The 13,615-nt window shown below is 45.3% G+C and overlaps 1 protein-coding gene across 4 annotated transcripts in view; it reads left to right on the forward strand.

Annotated features, from left to right (window-relative positions):
• gbf1 (golgi brefeldin A resistant guanine nucleotide exchange factor 1) overlaps positions 1 to 13,615 on the forward strand; it is an 82,486-nt gene that overhangs the window by 59,193 nt on the left and 9,678 nt on the right. For all 4 annotated transcript variants that reach the window (XM_026190775.1, XM_026190776.1, XM_026190777.1 and 1 more), the window contains 16 exons: positions 185 to 377; positions 513 to 650; positions 735 to 823; positions 894 to 1,096; positions 1,219 to 1,342; positions 3,606 to 3,731; positions 7,188 to 7,270; positions 7,624 to 7,860; positions 8,171 to 8,264; positions 10,028 to 10,204; positions 10,332 to 10,396; positions 10,667 to 10,790; positions 11,224 to 11,295; positions 11,411 to 11,505; positions 11,589 to 11,742; positions 13,331 to 13,556. In XM_026190775.1, the coding sequence (XP_026046560.1) occupies positions 185 to 377; positions 513 to 650; positions 735 to 823; positions 894 to 1,096; positions 1,219 to 1,342; positions 3,606 to 3,731; positions 7,188 to 7,270; positions 7,624 to 7,860; positions 8,171 to 8,264; positions 10,028 to 10,204; positions 10,332 to 10,396; positions 10,667 to 10,790; positions 11,224 to 11,295; positions 11,411 to 11,505; positions 11,589 to 11,742; positions 13,331 to 13,556 (2,200 nt within the window). The remainder of the gene's footprint in view (positions 1 to 184; positions 378 to 512; positions 651 to 734; positions 824 to 893; positions 1,097 to 1,218; positions 1,343 to 3,605; positions 3,732 to 7,187; positions 7,271 to 7,623; positions 7,861 to 8,170; positions 8,265 to 10,027; positions 10,205 to 10,331; positions 10,397 to 10,666; positions 10,791 to 11,223; positions 11,296 to 11,410; positions 11,506 to 11,588; positions 11,743 to 13,330; positions 13,557 to 13,615) is intronic.

Below are 13,615 nucleotides of genomic sequence, written 5' to 3' on the forward strand. Positions count from 1 at the left end.
AAGCAGACAGAAACAAAAGATCAGTCAGAACAGAGCCAAACATGTCCAGTCGTAGGAACGATAATTATAACACTGTATTCACAGGTAGTATTATGTACCTGGACAATAGACCGTTTGCAGGCTAATATTCTGTAGATTATGATGTGAGTATTATGTGAAAGTGTTTTTTCTTCTGTGGCGATAGAACGCGTTTCCCGTGTCGGGGCAGCTGTACACCACCCACCTCCTGTCACTGGAGGCGCTGCTCACAGTGATCGACAGCATCGAAGCTCACTGCCAGGCCAGGGTGCTAAGCAGCATAGCTCAGCAAGACCAAGCAGAGACTGCGCTGGCAGACGGAGAGGGTGCAGCCAAAGCTGAAACAGACTCTGCAGCTGGTATAAGCACAGATAACTTCACACCTCATAGATGCAGCTTGGGTGTCATTTTACTGTCTTTTTCACCTTTGTCATGTGATTGAATAACGTTGGACACGGACGGCTTCAGTAAAAACATTTCCCTTCTGTTTACAGATGTTAGTAGACTTGGCAGTACCAATGGTTTGAGTCCCTCGCAGCCTGAAAAAGCACCAGTGTATCCTCCAACCAGTGGACATCTAATGGCCGAGAAGATGAGGCTGGGCAGACAGGATCAGGGAGACGGCGACCTTTGTGAGGCCTCCGTCTTCTTTAAAGTTTGTCTAAGCGCTGCGTGGAAACTGTTCAGCTGAGACTAACAGAAATTCTTTTCTCCAGCTGAGAAGAGAAGTCTGAAAAAGCCTCAGCGTTTCTTGTCCTGTTTACCTGATTCACACGAGCTAATGGAAATTAGAACAAAGAAAAAGGTATGTGGAATTCATTTAATGAGAGTAACGTAAAGAATAACATCTGCAGCGTTTCTTGCTGTGTGTCAAGCTGCTGATCACAGGCACGGAGCAGTTTAACCAGAAGCCCAAGAAAGGCATCCAGTTCCTCCAGGAGAAAGGCCTCCTCAGCAGCCCCATAGACAACAACCAGGTGGCCCAGTGGCTGAGAGAAAACCCTCGACTGGACAAGAAAATGATTGGCGAGTACGTCAGCGATCGGAAGAACCCGGAACTCCTGGACAGCTTTGTGAAGTAGGCTTAGCATCCTTTCATTTCAACGTGTGCTCTTCACAGGCAGAGCCGTGTGTGTTCAGGAACAATAACCAGTAATGCACCGTGTGAGCAAACAATAATCTGACTGGTTTCTTTTCCAGCACATTTACCTTCCAGGGGCTTCGTATTGACGAGGCCCTGCGGCTCTACCTGGAGGCCTTCAGATTACCTGGAGAGGCTCCTGTCATTCAGAGACTCCTGGAAACGTTCACAGACAACTGGCATGTAAGGGACACGTCCTACAATTCATCATTACTGCAGGACACAGCAGGATATCGGGCCACACGTGGTCTAGGCTGCGCTTGAGTCAGAGACTAAGTCATTTCACTCTTAGTTTGAATACTAAAGCTAAAAGAAGTCTGGACACCTGCAAAGGTCATAATAAGAGCGTGATCAGAGATGAAACAGACCTGAGAATGAGCATCAGCTGACTGCTGTAGCAGGATCAGGCACAACAGTAATAATGTGATGATCCCACTGAGGTTTAGATTCCTATCAACCTCTCACTTTAGGGCCAATAGGGGTTCAGGGGTTTGTGGATTGGGTGGTGATCTGAAGGTCAGCGCTTGTGTGGAGAAGGAGCCTGAGCCTAGGATACAGAGCCTGGTATACTGGTTTCCCCCAGTTTGGCGTCTGTATACTGGGACTTTTCCCAGTGGACGAGGGGGTTGCTTTCCTCCAGGTCAGGGAAGCAGGTACTGAGCGTCATTTGCACCGATGCACCACTTCAGGTCCCACAAATAAAAAAGCTTTAACAATGAGGCTGGAGACGTCATGTCGCCTGGGTGGTCCGCTGGACCTCACCCCTGGGTGGACGGGGTTCGCCCTGAGGTTCTCTGGATCTTGTAGGGCTGTCTTAGTTTTGCATGGAAGACTGGGACAGTGTCTCTGGTATGACTGGCCCTTTGCTGCAGGCACTCCCTAAGAGCTTGGTGTGCATTACCATTGGAGTCATTGCTCCTGGTGAAAGTTGGCCTGTGCTGCTCTTTGTCATCGGTTCTGTTCATAGCATTGATGGATACGATCTCTCGGCACAGCCAAGTCGTGGAGGGGCTCTGGCCTTAATATCACATCTCTGCTGTTCACAGCTGATGTGGTTGTCTTGGCCTGATACGGCAGTAAACTGCAGGTAGTTGCAGTCAGTTAGGACAAGTGAAATGGAACAGTGACAGATTGTTGATCAGAGGTTGACGCCGTGTCTGCAGTGATGTGGACACTACACTGTTACGGTGAAAAGCCTGAAAACGAAGCTGTTGATTCTGTGGTCAGTGTATGTTCCTGCCCTCACATATGGCCACAGTGGAGACTGACTGAAAGAGTGAGATCTCAATTCAATTCAATTTTAGTTATATATATATATAATCACAACAAAAGTCGCCTCAAGGCGCTTCATAGGTATCATCCTCCTCTGTCATGTCTCGGCTCTCCCTTGGTTGTTCTGAAAGCGCCAGTGTAGAGTCACTCATCTGACTGGGATGCCCCCAGTTTGAGTGTTTTGGGCACATCTTGCCTCAGGATGTCTCTGCTTAGGCTGCTCCGCCTGATATCTGACCCACTGTAAGTGGCAGAAAATGGACAGATGGATGCTGTGTAGTTTGATGTGTCCATCACAGCTTGTCTGAACAGTGTGCTTCAGTCACTGGAAGGACGGTGCATGTGTCTGAAAGCAGCTATGGAGGGAGTTCCTACAATGGTCTTCCAAGAACTGAGCTGTTAAGTGGCAGCACGGTGCTGCAGAAAGAGGAGGCAGCCTATGGAGCCTGTGCCAGCTGTCACAGGGCAAACGCAGGCATGCAGCCGAACAGCTCGCCAGTGGCATCAAACAAAAGACTGATAAATGTGCATATACTCTTTTATTCTATTGTTCTTTGGCTAATAATGTTACCACTGGGAAGACTTGGATTATGTAATTATCTAGTGTCCCCTAATAGACCCTAATAGTGCAGTGCATTTATAATTTAATGCTTTTACTCGTTCCAACATACCTGGAAACAAACTCGGTCACATTCACGTTTCACAGTCTGGTCACAACCAAGCGTGTTCATCACAAGGTAACTCCACTTGTAAGAGGCGGCCCTCAGTATTGTGGTCAACCCTGCAGATTGTTTAGATTATAGCAGTGGGATGACATAAGTGTCAAGACAGAGTCACGTATAGAGTGTGACAGGCAAAGGACAAACTCCACAGGGGAAACATGTGACGCCTCAAAATAGCAGGAGGAGCCATGTGACCTGGAAACTATTCCTAGTAATGTCCCTTTTTTTTTTTTTTTTTAGGCCAGCCGCACACAGGAGTAGGCTTTGAAAGAGAAGATGATTCATTCTAGGCAGTGACACTGTAAATGGGTTTTCCACTGTGTGGGGTCAGTGTGGTATCAGCTGAGAGGTGAATCTGGAGGTCAGAACACGGGGAGTAGTTGTAGTGTGCCATAGAGGCACAGCAGCCTCTGTTTGTTGTGTGATATCTGGTCCATGCTCTGTGTTTGTAGAAAGTCAACGGCTTTCCTTTCATGAGCAACGATGCTGGCTTCGCCCTGGCCTACGCTGTCATCATGTTGAACACTGACCAGCATAACCACAATGTCCGCAAGCAGAACATCCCCATGACCGTAGAGGTAAGTGATCACACACCTGTGTGCGGTTGTGAAGCATGAACTAGTCGTGCCAGTTTGTGTAAATGGACAGCAGTCATTCCCCCAACACTGGTCTGAAAGGATATGCCTCCGTAGCACCAAGAACGGAGCTTTGAAATAAGATAACACGTATAAGAAGCGTTTGAGATTTATTATTGTGCAAGCCCAAACATGGCAAATGTCACCGGACAACACCGCTGCAACAGGAGCGTCGAACAGGACATAAAAACAAAGAGCTCAGTAAGAAGCTTGAATCTAACATGATGGTTGTGTTGGAGTGTCACAGGGATGGTAGTTTGAACCTCATCAAACCAGACTCAACTGCCAAAATGTAACCAAGCAACAATGGTAACACTGGGATGAACTACCAATGTGATGGGAAGATATATTCATATGGTCTACTAATGATAATTACCTAACCTGAATGATTACAGCTATGCATCTGTTTACATTATATTGTCAAAATCCAGGTGTCCCAATCACTTCATGGCCACAGGTGCATGAAGTCGAGCCTCTAGCTGCTGGGTCATATTGATAGGATACCACCTGTGCAGCTGCAAACAGCTGCAAACTGCAGTCGGGAAATTTCCTCACTACTAAATAGTCCACAGTGAGCTGTTAATGCTATTATTATCAGAGAGGTAGGCCAGGTAGAATCACACCTGAGGCGTGTAGTGTGCAGACGGCTTTCTGCAGGATCAGTTACTACACACTGACAAACTTCATGTACTGCTGCACTCCAAGTGTGAGGCACAGCATCAGCTGCAGTGATGTGCACATCAGTATCCCATGAGTCAGTATGCCACCTCTGGACTCAGGAGCAGTGCACGCGCTCTCTGGAGGAATCAGCATTCACCGTCTTCTTACCCAGTGGACGAGTCCTAGCAGCAGGCAGGAGAACAGAACTATCTGACCAGGGCTAGTGGCTCAGGGTGTGGGGCTGATGTTCAGGCTCAGCTCCTTAGGTTCAGTGAACTTCATGTGTCAGCGTGCTGAGATATTTTGGATCATCTCATGCTCCCAACCTTTTGAGAATAGTTCAGGTGTGGCCCCTTTCACGTCCAACCTGACTGTGCACCATAAAGACGTGAATAAACAAGTTTGGTGTGGAAGAAGTTTGACTGGTCCTGTAGTGGTCCTGTAGCCCAACACCAGTATGTGCCTCACATATGTGGGTCCTTCAGAAGAACTGAAGCTCTTACAGCTGCAGACATCATAGGAAACATTGATGGTTGAATTTATTTATTTAAAAGGGACAGTGCAGTTTAACACAGTTCAAGTGCAAGACATGACACTGATGTACCGCACACAGGTTTATAGCTGCTGCTGATTTTCAACAATTGTCCCTTGTTGGGCTCACAATCTAATAACAAAGATATTAAAGTCGTTGTTGTGGTTCTCATTCACCAGCCTGTTGTGCATGAGTAATAATGGCTGAATGAAGCGTAAAACGTCCGCCCTGTTTCCCACAGTAATCGAGTAAATACTCGGTGGTCAGCAGGGAGCTCGTTAACAGAGAAAAGTCCTGATGCTGAGTTACTTCTATGCAGTGTTTTAAAGCACAAACATGTTGAGTAGAGAGACTGTCCATGGAAACACTGTGAAGACTATTAAGGTTGTTTCAGTGATAAGAAATGAAAAGTCAAATGCATTAGCATGAGTCTGTTTCTTATACCTTCATTATCATTTCTTTAACAAAGTCAACATCCTGATTATCTACACACTATGTTTGATTATTGTAAAGTTTGCAGCTCTCTCTTAAATAACGATATACCGAGCTAAATGAAAATGGTGAGCTGTTGTACTTCACATGTCAGGGTTAGGTTAGGTTAGGTTGTTTCATTTAAAGTTCAGTGCACGAGTTAATAGAGACGTTTAAACTGAAGCTAGTTGCAAAGCTCGTTTGTTACAGCTGCTGTTACAGAGTATCCCTCCCGCGATACCACATCAGCACGAAAATAACACAACACTGTCACTGAAGCCTGCCATAAATGTTGTAAATATGATTATAATACTACTAATGATAATGATAATAATGTTGTTGACCTGTGTATTCTAGCAGAATGCAGTCAGATGTTGGTGAGGCTGAGAGTAAAACCACAGCACTGGTTCTGACATGCATGTGTGAGAAACCCATAAACACAAACGAACCCATTCAGCAAAACAGCAAATTAAAGAGAAGTACATCAAAGAGTTTAGACCAGCGGTCCCAAACCCCCGGTCCACGGCCCAGTACCAGTCCGTTAGTCGTTTGGTACCGGGCCCTGAGAGTTGAGGCTCGGGTGTGAAATTTATGGTCTTCAGGGTTTTTATTGTTAACTGTTTCCCTGGGTCTTTCCCGTGTTGTAGTTGTGCGTCTTATTTTGAAAGAAATATTTACGCGATACCATAGCAGCCAGAGAGCATTAAGAGGGGAGGATGTTACTCTCAATAGGAGGACGCTGCTATTATTATATTTACAAAAGACCAGCGTTTTTGTCTCAGTCATGTCATTTTATTTTTGTTAAACATGACACATGTGGTGGTTTGACATTCCTCTAACAAAGCTGGTGTTTGCACTGGTGAAGCTGCTGGTTCAGAGCCCACAGCTGTAGTCAGTGGCTCCACACAGTCATGGAGGGGGGTGGATGTCGGTGCTCTCTGCCTTTGGTTGACGGTGTCGAAGCCTAAACTGTGTGTGGCACTCACTGACGAACACACACTTGCTTTCTCTCTTCTTATGTTCACATAGTTAATAAAAGCTGGTCTGACCTCATCGTCTGTTGTTGTGTATTAAAATCATTTCTATGCGCTTTCAGCTGTAGTCTGGGGACAAACTCACCGAGCTCGGGGTCAGCCAGCACACAGACGTCCACACAATAGTTTGGACAGGGCCAATAAAAGTGGCGCCTGGCACTTCGCTTACTTAGGAGCTTGTTGCAGTATGTAACATTCATCACAGCATGTGTTGGCACCAGTTATTTTTGGAATGGGAAAACTATGGCTGTGTGCACATCAGATCGTGTTCCCCGACAATAACATGACACGAGTGCGGTTCAGCTGAGGGCGGTGGGATGGTAGGTACTGTGTCCATGAAACCCAGCGTGCTGTTTCCAGCAGCTGCTCCCAGACCAGCGCTGATACTGACCACTGTGCGTTTCAGATGGCATGTTCCTGATCCTTAGCAGGATCCTGTTTCTGCGTCTCTCTGTGGCATCGCTGTTTTCCTAATGATGCACCTAAAATATATTAAATGACACATGAGTGCGTGTCCAACCAAGGCCTTTTAACTGTTGGTGTGATGCTCTGAACAAAGCACTAGATGCCAAAGGATCACACATCGGTGCTCTCACTGACGTGTGAGTGGAAATAAAAGTCTACTGGTCACATGTTTGAATAGAGTTTGTAGAGTGAAACCAATGCTGCTAACTGCTAACACGATGTTTCACTTTAAAACAGCAATTCAAGAAAAATCTAAAGGGAGTCAACGGAAACAAAGACTTTGACCAGGACATGTTGGAGGATATCTACAATGCTATCAAGTAAGGCGCACAGCACAACTCCCCTGATGTGTTAGCATCTGCTATCAGCAGCCAGACCTGAGCCTCATCTCTGTGCTCATCCTGGTTCAGGATATCTTGTTAAAAATGCCCATCACGCTGCTTCATTCACCTCATTTAAAAGCAAAAGGCTGATTCTGTTCATCTGCATGTAGCGTTTAATGTTTCTCCTGCTGAAACGCCACATCCGGATGAACAGAATAAGGCTTCTGGGGTTTCCTTACCTGCATCAACACAGATCTAAAGAGCTTCCAGCTGTTTCCATATTGATGTGATTAAAGAAGACGGGCAGCTGTCCGAGGCTCATGAATAGACTGATGTTCTTTCCTTTGCAGAAACGAGGAGATTGTGATGCCGGACGAGCAGACGGGTTTAGTGAAGGAGAATTATGTGTGGAGCGTCTTACTGCACCGCGGCGCCTCGTCCGAAGGCGTCTTTCTCCACCTGCCGCCCGGCAGCTACGACAATGACTTGTTCACCATGACATGGGGCCCCACTATCGCTGCACTCTCCTATGTCTTTGACAAGAGCCTCGATGATGTCATCATCCAGAAGGCCATCACTGGCTTCAGGTATACAGCACTCAGATGCACTCGGTGGTAAATGCTACGAGACGCTGCGAGTTGTAGTGCAGGCTGCCGGCTGGAAGCGGCCTTTAGATGTCCACATCCACGGGTTAGCCTGCAGGAGAAGCACGGTCCACCCACACACAAGTTACTGTTATTGACTGTGGACGGACAAATCGTGTGACTACTGTAGGAGAAAAAATGCACGTTTTAAAACAGGCGTAGTTTTGTCAGGCATTCAGTTGAAGTAAAGAATGAAGTGTAAACACTTTGTGTTTGTCAGCTGTTAAAGTGTGCAATCGTCTGTGTTTGGCAGGAAATGTGCGATGATTGCAGCTCACTATGGCTTCAATGACGTGTTTGACAATTTGATCATCTCCCTCTGCAAGTTCACCACTCTGAGCAGCGAGGTGGGTCCACAGCTTAAATCGCTTCTGTTCACAGCCAAAGACACTGCCGTACCTTTGACACACAGTAAGTGCACATGTGACACTGCTTAGTCCAATCACGTGTTTTGGGGATCAGCTGATTAAAGAACACAGTTCCTGACTGTGTCCCCTGTCACTGGTTAGTTTGGCGTTCTGGTTCACACAATCATCGTTTGGTGGTTTCTGAAGAAAAACTGACACCTCTGATACACACCCCACATTAAAACATGTGTACAAAATGTAGCATCTGCTAATGTATAAATACTGCTAACACATAAATAGTGCCGTGAACTGAACTGTGATTGTGAGAAAATGTACTGTTGTATCAGTTGTGCTCCACAGCAAACACTGAGCCGTGCCACACACAACTGTAGTGAGGATGAGTGAACGCAGCAGTTTAAACTTGTACAGACTAGGGCTGCCACAAACGATTATTTTGATAGTCGACTAGTCACCGATTATTTTTGCGATTAGTCGACTAATCAGATCATCATCCATTGGACGTACAGCGTACAGCTTATTGCACCAGCAGCATCTGGTCTTATATAACTATCATTAGCTTACACCTTGAAGTGTTTGTGCTAACTAAAAATAAAGACAAGATGGTAGTTTATTAAATTTTAATGAAATCTGCAGATTGTTTCGGTGAAGTTTAATAAACTCCTTGCTATCTAAAATATAACAGGACACCGGAGTATATTCTGGAGCATCTCACACTTCTGATAATCAGCTGTCTGCTTGACGTTTATTCAGCTGTGTAAAAACTATAACTTTAATCTCAGCCAAACCGATTTACTCAGGAACAAATAAAATACTAAAAAAAGCCAAACAATAACATTTTTAATTTATCTAAGTGACTCATATATCATGTTTAACCTGACTAGTGAAAGAAGGCGGTGGGTTTGAAAACGATCTGCCGGGAGTCCGGTGTTCTCACGGCTCTAGTGAGCCTAGCCCCCGGCTAGCTATCGAGCTAGTGGGTAACAGATGCCTCCGAAAACGTCGGAGCGCTTTTGAAAATATGTGGTGTCCTGATAAACTGAGCAGATATTTGAGGTTTACACAGCTACATTCAAGCCTGAAAATATGTTAAACGTTTATTTTGTGACCCAGAAAGAATAATAAGAGTAAAGTTAAAACTAACTAGCTGCCGCCATTGTTGGAAACTGAGCAGGGCTGCGCTATGAATTCTGGGACACAGCTTCTTCTTCTTCTTCGGGGTTTAACGGCAGCTGGCATCCTTGTACATGCAGTGCTGCCATCTTCTGTTTCAGTCCGTTATTACACTCTTAAATCCTGCTACTTATTCCTGCGTCTTTCAGGATCTTACAAAGCTTCAAACGACACGTCGACTATTAAATCAGTCGTCGACGATTTTGATAGTCGACATAATCGTGACTAGTCGACTAATCGTGGCAGCCCTAGTACAGACACACGTTTGTTGTCACTAATGAATTGATCCAGATTTCATTCAATGTTCCTGCTGATGCACTGAGAGGATGTTTTCACACGTGGCTGGGTCAGTACCACTCCTCCACCTGTTGATGTCAGCAGAGAGTCCCCACTGTCAGCACCTTAAAACGACCTTTGTTTAAAAGAAGCCTTCCTCACAGCTCTCAGCTTCTTAAACATCTACAGAAACAACAGAGTTTGTGAATGATCTAATTGTGTTGTCCTGCATGTTGTTCAGTAACAGTAATGTATTCAGATGTGTAAATAGTGTTTGTGTGTCCCCCCACACACAGTCTGTGGAGAATCTTCCCACCGTGTTTGGCAGTAACAGTAAGGCCCAGACAGCCGCCAAGACGGTGTTCGACCTCGCTCATCGGCATGGCAACATCCTGAGGGAGGGCTGGAAGAACATCGTGGACTCGCTGCTGCAGCTGTTCAGAGCTGAACTGCTGCCCAAAGCCATGGTTGAGGTCGTTGTTCCGTCCTCGCTTTCTGATAGTACTGCATAGATCATCTGTGGCATCTACTGTTTGTTTGTTTGTCTTTTGTAAAGAGAGACATAAAGTTGTGCTAACACCTACCTGCCTGTGCCCTCAGGTGGAAGACTTTGTAGAGCCCAATGGGAAGATTTCTCTTCAGAGAGAGGAAACCCCTTCAAATCGGTACACACCAATCTCATCCTCCATCTTTTAGACCAATAAGTGTCACCACACAGTGACTTTTTCCCAAATACTGGTGAACTTTTTTTTTACCTGCTAGAACTGCTTTCAGCTGCTCCCATGCTCAGCGGTTAGCTCTGCATGTTTGTGAAATACCAGCTTCACGTTTAATTCCCCGTAGAACAAACCGGATCTTTAAACCAGTACAAAGGCATGTGCTAGCTAAGAGGCCATGGAGTAAAAGGACATTTTCTCCTCATGTGTTACATTCAGTGGCGAGTCAGCAGTGCTAAGTGTTTTCAACTGGCTGACGCTTAGTGGAGCCGAGCAGTCAGGACTCAGAGGACCGTCCACAGAAAACCAGGAAGCCAAACAGGCTGCTGTCCACTGCATCAAGGTACTGGACTCACCGCAATCTCTGAACACAGTCCAAACACCAGCTGCCATCCTCAGCTTTATTTCAAATACAGTTCAAGTGAAGGCATATCGTAGCAACAATGACACAGAGCCAATGCTCCGAGTAATCAGACTACTTGTAGTTACAGTAATTGGTGCCTAATTAAAACCAGCCCCATGTTGCAGTGTCTGACTTTTATTCAGTTAAATGACGACAGCACCGGTGATTGTTTTGGTTTGTTATAATATGAACGTTACAGCCGTGATATTTAACAAACTGGATTTAAAGCTGTGAAAATGGGAACAACGTTAGCCTGCTTCATAGTTTATTTTTACACATTTGGCCTTATTGAGCTGTGCACTTTGACCAACACTGTTCGGACAGCTGACACTGTATCAGATCACCATCAGTAGGTTTGCTGTTTGTCTTCCAGCAATGTGACCCAGAAAAGCTGATCACCGAGAGCAAGTTCCTGAAGCTGGAGTCTCTACAAGAGCTCATGAAGGTTATTGTTGTTCAGCACATACTTTAACAGTCTAAGTGTTAGCTTAGTGTTTCCCTTACCATTCACCTCATGGTTCAACATAAGCACACTAAATGACCTGGATTCTCCTGTCAAGGCTCTGATATCAGTCACCCCAGATGAAGAGACGTATGATGAAGAGGATGCTGCCTTCTGCCTGGAGATGCTGCTGCGCATTGTTCTTGAGAACCGGTGGGAATGACTCTTGTGACATCGTTTGTGTTGTCAGTGATTTTGAGCACAATAACGAGCTGTTTCTCTGCGTTTGTGAGCAGAGACCGTGTGTCCTGTGTGTGGCAGACGGTGCGCGACCACCTTTGCCAGCTCTGCGTTCATGCTAATGAGAGCTGCTTCCTGGTGGAACGAGCTGTGGTGGGACTCCTTCGACTTGCAATTCGCCTGCTACGACGAGAAGACATCAGCTCGCAGGTATACAAAGATGCTTCCTGACCCCGGCACACAGATGTGGTCTTGCAGACTCGGATCATCATCAAGTTAGCAGACAGTCTCAGTTTTAGGGCAGCTTAAACCCAGGTAGCTGGATGCTGTTGGTGCAAAGCCACCTGTGCTGGTGGTCTCTTTGACCAGCACAATGACCGTGCTCTCTGATGCGTCCATCAGAGTATGAACATGTGTGAGTGTCAGAAAGCACTGAAAAGCATAGAAGAACGTGCTGGTGTGAATGTGGCATGTTGGACATGGATACAGATTAGCATGTCATTTTAAAATACCTGTGTTGTTCTATTTTGAATATTGTTGTTCTCTAAAAAGACAAAGTATTTATCCACCACAACACAATCTTTCGAGTATTTGTTACTCGATGCGTTGAGTCAAACGGCAGATTAGTGAGAATTTCAGAAGGATGCAAAGAAAGCAGGAAGAGTAAATCATTTAGATCCAGCAAGCACTTTGGGCCAAGTGCATGTTAGATCTAAAGGTTTGTTTCCTGTTTCTGCATAATGTTGTTGAGTTTACTATTTCGTTAGAATTTACCAATAAAATAAGACTGGAAATGTCTGATGTGCTTAAACCAGGGTCGGCAACCTTTCTGATGATGAGTGCCTCTAAAATTCCCTCAGAGGTCAGTGTGCAATATGACTGCATTAGCAATGAATTTAATAACGCTCTATATGAACAGTTACTCACTATATAGATCAACTTCATAGGATTATATTTGTTTGCAGATGTTGGCAGCTGTCAGCGAATAGTTATCAGCTATTTAGAAACAAAAAAAGACTTTTTATCCATAACAGCAAATGAACTGTACAACAGAAAATACAATTTAATTTAAATTTAATTTAACTCCCACCGTAAGGGTGTGTTTTAACTGATGAAACTGTGTGGTACTCAGGCTCGGACGCCTGATTGCTGCCTTTGTCGCATAAGCTAACACCAGTACAGTAACCGTGCCTTTACAAAACACAAAATAAAACAACATCAACAAAGCAACCCTATTAGTGACAGTACAGTTTGGTAATAGTCATATTTGTAGCTTTAACACGTTATTTATCAACAACTCACCAGCTCGGCTTCATCAGTCATAACAGCAATATCAATGAAAAGAAGATCCGGCAGGTAGGAACTATGGCTGTTAACACGTACCATCCCAGACTGACATAAATCACTCCGTCTTAAATACATTTGTCATTTAAAGCAAATATGGGTCTGGCTGATAACAACAAAATAACCTGACATGCTAGAAATATGGGAAAAACCACACACTCCCCTTCCCTCATCCACCTGCTGGCCTCTGTTGGAGCTCCGCCACCACCAAACCACTGAGTTATTTTTACACATCGGCCAGCATCGGGACAATCCACCACCTTTCATTGTTTATACCGTTACAAAAAAAAAAAATAAAAAAATCATCGGCCCATTAAAAATGGATGAAAAATGGCCGATGGCCAGTCCAGCTATGGTCGTGCCATCAGTTAACCGTTCGTGCCCAGGGTTGCCGACCCCTGACTTAAACGATTTGAACAGATTACCACAGTGCTCTCTCGCTGTGCGCCCACAGGTTCTTCTCTCCCTCCGCCTCTTGCTGATGATGAAGCCCCATGTCCTCTCCCGGGTCAGCAGGGAGGTGGCTTATGGCCTTCATGAGCTGCTGAAGACTAATGCAGCCAATATCCACTGTACAGATGACTGGTACACGCTCTTTTCACTGCTGGAGTGCATCGGAGCTGGAGTGAAACCTCCTGTCGCCTTCCAGCTTACCTCGGCCACAGCTGACACTGACACAGGTTCAGCTGAACAAGCGTCTAAGAGCAAATAGAAATACATAAAAACATCATGTTAGGAG

The sequence above is a fragment of the Astatotilapia calliptera genome, chromosome 13, assembly GCF_900246225.1.
Source record: "Astatotilapia calliptera chromosome 13, fAstCal1.2, whole genome shotgun sequence".
NCBI lineage: Eukaryota > Metazoa > Chordata > Actinopteri > Cichliformes > Cichlidae > Astatotilapia > Astatotilapia calliptera.